General features: G+C 31.6%; 1 protein-coding gene and 1 pseudogene across 1 annotated transcript in view; both read left to right on the forward strand.

The window, feature by feature from the left end:
• NT5C2 (5'-nucleotidase, cytosolic II) overlaps positions 1-9,041 on the forward strand; it is a 76,097-nt gene that overhangs the window by 40,011 nt on the left and 27,045 nt on the right. Inside the window, exon 3 of the mRNA XM_025039140.1 lies at positions 1,770-1,843. Coding sequence (XP_024894908.1) covers positions 1,770-1,843 — 74 coding nt within the window. The remainder of the gene's footprint in view (positions 1-1,769; positions 1,844-9,041) is intronic.
• On the forward strand, positions 5,952-6,067 carry LOC112470166 (annotated as a pseudogene).

Here is a 9,041-nt window from a genome sequence, read left to right on the forward strand (position 1 = left end):
TAATATCTCTCTTAGGAAGTAAGAGTTTTATAGAGCTAATCTGTGCATAGCACATGAGATAAGTAATGATTTTCATATTTTTAGGGAGATAAAAGTTCTGAATTCAAGGGCCTGCTGAGTTTAAGTCCTTGATTAAAGTAGTTTTAAGTTAATATTTGGTTATTTGTCTGCATTTAAAGTTGGTGCATACATTCTGAGATAAGAGGAAAAGTTTTCTATTAAAATTTAAAACAGTATTATATATGTTAGTGAAGAGTTAAAAAAAAAAAGTCAGTACTTAGATTAGTAGTTTCCAAAAACTCTTTGAGTATTCCATTAGTTAAAATATGTAACATTCATTCCTGTAAGTACTTATTCATAAATTATCTATACTATTGTCTTTACTTATATATGGCAGAAAACACACAAATTATACATTTTAAAATGATGAAATAAATATCAGCAGAAGATCGAATATTTTCTTGCATTCGAGTGGAATATTCTGCATATCTGGGTGCAGTCACACCTCTTTGGAGACTATTGACCTAGATCATTAATGAAGAAGCCCAGCCCAGGCGTCTTTATTCTTAAGTTTCCTAGGTGATTTGAAGCAGTCATTTCTCACTGTTACTTATGAAATAAAGGCAAAGAAAAGGTTCGATAATAAAGATAAATCATTCAGTAATTTTGGCCACTAAGCTGCAGATTAGATGGAAAGAATGTTCTTACTTTCAAAGATGATTAAAATTTACTCCAAAACACCATCAGGATGATGATCTACCATACTCTTTATTATATGTTTAGTTTTCCCTGTTTTCATAGTGATCTTTCTGAAATTTGAATCTGATTATTTCGTTTCCTCAAAATTTGGTAATTTGTTCTGCCTGCAGAATAAAGTCCATGCCCCCTAATATGGCATGCAAAATCGTCATGATTTTGACCTATTAACCTTTTTAGCTTCATAGCTTTTATTGCCCCTTCTTCCTGCCCCAGCTCCTCTAGAAAACCTCCTTTTGCAAAGACAAACAGAAAAGCAAACCAAAGAAAACTCCTCAGCTTCAGCCACAATAACTGTTTTATTGTTTATTATAAATCCTGTGCTTGCTCGGTTATTCTGCCTGAATTGCCTTTTCTGCTTTGTTCTACTAGAAAACGTCTACTGATTGTTTAAGATTCACCTCAGACATCTCTTCTGGTTTCTAAACAACTGGTGCTGTCTCATGCATGATATTTTATAGCATTTATTGAATTACTATAATTATTTGCTTGTAAGTTCCTCTTCTACTAGGTTGAATTTCTCAAGGGAGGATATTCTGTGTTAGAATAGAATTTCATGAGAGTAGGTAATCTTTTGTTCCCTGCCATATCACAGTACCTGGTATTTAGTAGGCATTCAGTAAGTATTTGTTGAATGAATCTGTTTACATTTATGTATATAGTATCTGGTAGGCTGAAATGAACCTTTGTTTATTAAATGGAGAATGAATGAATGAGTTATAAATCTTAGAAATAAACTTATTTGAAGGGTGATATTTTGAAAAAGAGAGCTGATTCTCTGAAATTTTGAGTAAGTAGCATTGTTAATACCAAGACACAATAAGAAAATACACATATTTTCATATAATATCTGCTTTCCCTTAAGGTATAAGAAGGACTTGAATAATTTTTATGATGACTTTTAATATTGATATTTAAATGAGAAAATCTAGATAGTAAAATAATTCTATTAAACTTAATAATTTTTTTGTTTCAGTGTTAATTGAAATACCATTTTTTACTCCTTTCTTTAGGGTGTTTGTGAATCGAAGTTTAGCCATGGAGAAAATTAAGTGTTTTGGTTTTGATATGGATTATACACTTGCTGGTGAGTAGCACTTTTTGATTGCTTCACGTTGCTTTGGATATAATACAGTGGGTCCACAGTAGGCAATTCAATCAACAGTTGTTGATTCAATCATATATTTAGCTGCCAAAAGCTCTTATTATCAAGCTGCTTCTATTGAAGTTTGTGAATATAGAAATTACCAGATCTGATGATTGGGCACTTTTGGCTTTTATTCTCTTAAGATGTTCTTCAAGGATGGAATTTTATATCTCTTACTCTACCATAAGGTAAACTTGTATCAGTTAAAAATTTTAATGTTTCTCTTAAGACAAATGGAAATGTATTTTTCATTGAAACAGTTGCACACATGTTATGTAAAGACTGTAAAAACTAGGGCCGTTAGCTTTGTTCTTTATCAAATACCTTAAACACCAGCATTATGCTGTTTTTCATTTTTATCTTTGAGATATATTTGAAGTAATCAGTATATCAATAGTTACAACATCTTTTCAGAATTTATATAGTTTTTATTAAAATATTTGCAGTCTGGTACAAATATTAATGAAAATGTCATTTAAGAAGTAGGGATGAGAGACAGATTTGAGCATATGTGCATCTATATGTGTGCTTGCACGTGTGTACAGCAATGATAACTTAGAAAAGAACCAAATTTTCTCTAAAATGTATTGTTTTTATATATACAAAAACCTTTAAATTGTATAAATTCACTTCAGGAAATTTATATAACAGTATTAGAAAACTGACTTTCGTCTCAAACAAATCTCAATTTGATGTTCAATTTAGGCTACAAATATCAATGAATAATATAAATGTACAAAAATGAACAGATGCAGTTTATAGGTACTTGCCACATAGATGTGGCCATGATATTTACCAAACAAGTTATGTATTAAAAACATATACAGAATTGATTTATTGATTTGAATTTTTGTTCCATCCATACTCTTATTTGGCTTTTTATTGCCTTAAAGGGTCTTTGGGTTTTTTTTTTGTTGGTTTTTTTTTTTTTTTTTTTTTTTGGCAGCACTTTGATTCTTTTATATTTTCCTAATTGAACACAGGCACTTTTGGGAGCACTTGTCAGAAAACAGTGTAGATCTTGCTGTCCAAATTGGGAGAAAATCCTACAGTGTCTCCTAAAATTCTAGCTCACCAGGGAAAGGAATGGTAAGGTATCTGAAAGAGATATTATCTAGGCAGAAATAGAAGTTAATGGGGTCAAAAAGTGACAAACTTTTTCCCCTTAGTTATTAAGACAATCTTATTATGCTGAAATAGTTCAAAAGTATTGAAAACCTGTAGTGTGCCTGGCGATTTTGTTACAGTAGTAGCTATCCCTACAGAATAATGAAAAAATGAGTTCTCCTATTGAAAAAGTCACTGAATTTTAGTTTCTAAACTTTAAAAATACCTTATGATTTCTTATTTTTGTTTGTTTTTTTTTAACCTCACTTCATATTTAAATACTTACTCTTAGTCTGGACCCTAATATAGTGATTATTAACAGTTTTTAAGTATTTATTATATGCCAAGCTCTGGTCCAAGTGTTTTATATAGGTTTTCTCATTTACTACATGGATTATCTCGTTTACATCACTTATTTAATATTTGCAGACACTATGAGGAAGACGCTACTATTATTGTCTTCATTTTACAGATGACACTAAGACATTAAGGACTTTGTCCAAGGACATTTAACTTCAATATAGTTGAAATAATATTCAGACCTAAGCATACATGTATATAATATGTTTAAATTATCATTTGAATAATGGCAATTTATAGTGAGGTATAATTTCAATAAACTCCCACATTAAATAGTCAAACCAGGACTTAACCACTCAAAAGGGCAAAGCCCTTTAATATAGGCCCCTTGTGGGACTATACATTATTTCAACAGTTCTGTGTTGGGTGAAAACATTGTTACTCTTCTTGTGGTAGTGCCTCAGCTTCATAAAGCTCACAGGAAAACAGACTTATTGACTATATACTCTCACCTGTTTTTCAGAATGGCATTTATTTTTATCTGTGAATAATTTAAAAAACAAACGAACCATACCCTTGAAGTACAACTGAGGACTTTTTATCAGAATAATGTGCCATGAAGTATACAGACAAGACTGAAAGAAGTATTTTTTGAAAGCCTTGAGTATTTGAGATAAATGTTCCTAGAATAAAAGTCGTAGCCTCACAGGGTAAATTCTTGGAAAGGGTCTGTATTCTTTCTGAAGACTTCTCTGAGACATTGTCTTCTCTGTGCAATGCTTGGAACATTGTTTTCTCAGAACAATTTTTATGTCACTTGCAGCTTTCGTTTACTTGCCCTGTCTCCCTATTGGCCCGTGAGTTCCTCAAGGGCAAAGGCTTTCTTTTTTACATTTATATCCTATATGTTGCCTAAAGCCTGGCATATAGTAGGTGCTCGGTAAATATTTATTGAATAAACAGTTTGGGTGCTTGTTTTAATATCAGTTTGAATCAATCGTGGTACTTTAGTTTACCCAGTATACACTAGGGCTATTTATCCAAGCGAGATACTTTTAAATATGAACTTAATAAACTTTATTTAGGAATAAGTTACATACAATAAAACACATGCATTTTAAATACATAAATGGAGTTTTAGAAAATGTATACACCTCTGTAACTACCACCACAGTCAACACATGGAATGTTTCCATCACTCCAGAAAGTGCCCTCATTGCCTCTTTGATATCAGTTCTCTCTCCGTGTCCCCTATGCCCCAAGGCTTTTTGTCACTGTAGATTGATTTTGCCTTTTCTAGAATTTCATATACATAGAACATACAGTATGTACTCTTTTGTCTGGCTTTTTTTACTCAACATAGTGTTTTTGCAATTCATTTATGTTGTGTCTGTCAGTGAGTAGTTCATTCTTTTTTTTTTTTTCTTCTAACATTTTAGAACTTTTTACTTTGAAATAATTTTTAGACCTATAGAAGAGCTGCAAAAATAGCAAGAGTTTACTCTCTCCTAATGGTAACATCTTATATGACTATAGTTGGCCATAGTAAAATTATAAGAGCTAAGAAATTAACATTAGTATAATATTTATTGAACTACAGACATTTTTCAGGTTATACCAGTTTCCCACTAAAATTCTTCATTCCAATTTAGAATCCAGTTCAGAATCCCAATTGCATTTAATTGTCATATTTCTTCAGGCTCTGCTGTGACAGTTTCTAAGACTGTCCTTGTCTTTCTTTGACCTTTTGAAGAGTACTGGTTAGGTATTTTGTAGACTCTTTCACAATTTGGGTTTATCTGATGTTTTTCATGAATAGATTGAAGTATTATGCATATTTGGGAAGACTACCACAGATGTGATGTGCCCTTCTCAGCATAATAACAGGGTAAATAATTTTGATAGGTTGGATTATTAGTAATATTAACTAGTCAACATTATGGAATTACCCTGTTTCTCTTTAAACTTTTCCTTTTTTCGGAGGGGAAGCCAAGTTGTTTGGGTATACTACAGTTTATTTGTTGATGGACATTTGGGTTGTTTGCATTTGGGAGCTGTTATAAATAAAACTAATATAAACATTTGCATACAAGTCTTTTTGTGGATATTTATTTTTATTTCTTCTGGGTAAATACCTAAGAGTGCAATTGCTAGACTATACGTTTACCTTATAGGAAACACAATTTTTCAAAGAGGTAATACCATTTTAAATTCTCACCAGCAAGCATGAAAATTCTAGTTGCTCCACTCCTCACCAACATGTGATATTATATCCTTCGAATTTTAGCCATTCTGTGAATGTGTGGTGTTATCTCATTGTGATTTTACTTTGTATTTCTCTGATAACTAGTGATATTGAAAATCTCCATGTGCTTGTTGGCTATTTATATTGCTTTTGTGAAGTGCCTAATTCAAATGCCCATTTTTAAAATTAACTTGCCTGTCTTCAAGTGTTGAGTTTGTAGAAGTTGCTTATATATTCTGGTTTTGCAAATTACTTACTAGTTCCTTTCCAATATATATATCTTTAGATCTTATTTAAAAATTTTTTTGAGACGTCTTTCCATAGTGTAGTGGTTAGCACATTTGCTTTACACGTAGAAGGTCCTGGGTTTGCACCCCAGTGGAGCCATGGTCCATGGTCTATGGCCATGCCACCCAGAATAAGCCTGATGTCTGAACTCGGAAGCTAAGCAGGGTCCGGCCTGGTTAGTACTTGGGTGGGAGACCACCTAGGAAGACCAGGTGCTATAGGCATGAATAATAATAATAAATAATAATTATTTTGGCTATAGCACTGACGAAAATTGTAGTACCATGTTGAATAGAGGTGTTGAGAATGGAACTCTTTACCATTGTCTTGATCTTAGAGAGAGAATGTTCAGTTTTTTACTATTAAGTATGCTGTTAGTTGTAGGTTTTTTGTGGATGCTTTTTATCAGGTTGAGGAAGTTCCCTTTTATTCTTAGTTTTCCAAGAGTTTTACTTTTAACATGAATGGGTGCTTAATTTCATCAAATGCTTTTCTCCCTCTGTCCAGGTGATCATATGTTCTTTTCCTTTTTAGTCTGTTAAAGGGTGAATTACATATTTGATAAAATTAACTAGTACAACCATCTGAGCCAGGAGTTATTTTTTTGAGGGAAGGTTTTAAATTATACATTCAACTTTTAAACATACATTTAGGGCTAGTCAGAGTTTGTTTCTTTTTGTATTAGTTTCGATAATTTGTATGTTTCATCTAAGTTTTAAATTTCTTGGCATAAAGTTGAACATAATAATCTTTTATTATAGGATCTGTAGTAATGTTCTCTTTTGCATTCTGGGAATCTGTCTTCAAAATTTTCCTTCATCAGTCTAGCAAGAAGTTTATCAATTTTATCACCCACCTCCAAAAGAGAACCTTTTGTTTTAATGAACAAGTGAGAATGAGGGAGATTTAAATTTAAAGGTGATTTTAAAGTAATTATTTATAAGTATGACGTTAGAACCTACTTTCATGATAATTGCTGGCTGTAAAAAAGTAATTACTTACAAAATAAATATAATAAAGTACTGTCTAAAGACTCTAAGCCCTATTGTCTTTTATTTGGTTTATATTTTTTTATTAGGACCAAGGCAGTAATCATTTTTATTTCTAATCGTAATTTTCTGTTATTTTGAGGTAGTCTTTTAGAGAGAACTTATTTTGAAATAAATCCAGTGATATTAGATAAAAATTTTTGTCTTTATTTGTTTCTTTAACTGAACTAAGCTTAGTTTTTAAAAAATTAAGCTATTTTTTATGGCATCACTAATTTAAATTTTTCCTCACATGTTTATATTGTTTTATTTTCTTTGGCCCAATATATATACCTTATGTGTTACTCATTTCCTAAGAGCATTAATACATGATAATACTAAGACAGTATTATTATCCCAAAAAGATCAGTGCTTTTGATAGAAGTGATTTTCTCATCAAGACTATAAAATTAACAGTGTTAGTATATTTAAAACATTCTGAGCAGTCCTTAATTTGGAAGGCTTTTATTATAACTTCTTGCTGATAAAAGACTGTTCTAGTATTGCATTGGTCTCTAAATGGGAAGAGTATTTAAGCAATAAAGGGTCACCTGAACTAGTTAATAAAATAATTCTGTGTGTGCATATGTATGATACTTAGGTACACTTGTGCAATTTAAATATTCTCTGAAAAGTCAGTTTAAAAACATTTTGTTGTGATAAAAATTACTAAATTGGGGGAGAATAAATTAGGGAGGGTAGATGAAATAAGAATTAAAAATAATGAAAATTGTTAAAGCTTTGGTGATGGGTTTAAAGCAGCTTATTTAATATTCTCTCTATTTTTGTCTATGATTAAAAAATATCCTTAATAAATTAAAAATCAAGTAGAGGAAGATGACAAAATACCAGTGAAGTGATTTTTTTAAGGCATTTAAATTTAAAGGTCTTTTAGTCTTTTAATTTCCATTTGAGATAGTCTTCATTTGGCTATTCTTACTGCTTTTTCTTAACTCAAGGATTTCTTATACTACTTCTCTCAGGAAAATGAGGTACTATTTCTGCAACCAAGCATGCTTTGAGGTGGACTCTCTGTGTTAGGAAAGAATTTAAAAAGAAACAGTACTTCAGTGTGTTATATCATGGATAAAATTCTTTGTATTAGTTAAGATAAATACCCTGAAGACTATTATTTTGGGATATATTTATATAATAAAAATACTACATATATATAAATAATTTTTAGGCAGCCCTTTTTTACATATGTGAGTCTATACTTAGTTTTCAAGCTTTGATTTCCATTAAGTCATTTCTGTATTCCATTTAGGGTTTTCACTAATTTTAAATTTATCTCTCTGAATTGCAGTAATATGTGGTTTGTTCCTAGAGCATTAGGAAATTTAAAAGATTGCTTAATAAAACCCAGTTCCATCTCTTCCATTACATGATGAATGAAAGAAATAACCAGTTACAAGTGTTTATGATCCCTACTTTCATTGCCAGTCATAAAAGCATCCAAGTGTAAGCCAGATATTTTTTGTGAATAAATGTCTTGTGAAAATCATGACTACAGAAGAAATACACAGCTTTAACATAGACAATAAATACATTGAAATTGTTAAAGATTTGCTTATCTTGGTTCAGTCGTCAGTTCAAATGGAGACTGCAGCCAAGAAGTCAAGAGAAGGCTAAGACTCAGAAGGAAGGGCAGCAATGGAAGAATTAGGAAAGATCCTCAAAAGCAAAGATGTGTCATTAGAGGCGAAGGCTAAGTAAATCCACTCCCTCATATTACTGATTATAGACACACTTCATTTTATTGCACTTTGCTTTATTGTGCTTCAGAGATGTTGAGTTTTTTACAAATTGAAGCCAAAACCCTCTGCTAGCAAAAAGATTATGACTCATTTTATTGCAGCATTTGTTTTATTGTGGTGATCTGGAACCAAACCCGCAATATCTCCAAGATATGCCTATACTGTGTACAGATGTGAAAGTTGGTGTGAGGAAAAAAGATTGATTCATTTGAAATACGGTCTTAGAAGAGAGCTATATGGATACCCCGGACCACCGGAAAGACAAACAAGTGAGTCCTAGAGCAAATTAAGCCTGAAACATTGCTGGAGGCAAAAATGACAAAACTGAAGCTGTCCTACTTTTAGTATATCATGAGAAAGCAGGGTTCTTTAGAAAAGACAGTATTACTGGGAAGAAAAGAAGACAGCAGGGA

The sequence above is a fragment of the Pteropus alecto genome, unplaced genomic scaffold (genome assembly GCF_000325575.1).
Source record: "Pteropus alecto unplaced genomic scaffold, ASM32557v1 scaffold177, whole genome shotgun sequence".
NCBI classification, from domain to species: Eukaryota; Metazoa; Chordata; class Mammalia; order Chiroptera; family Pteropodidae; genus Pteropus; species Pteropus alecto.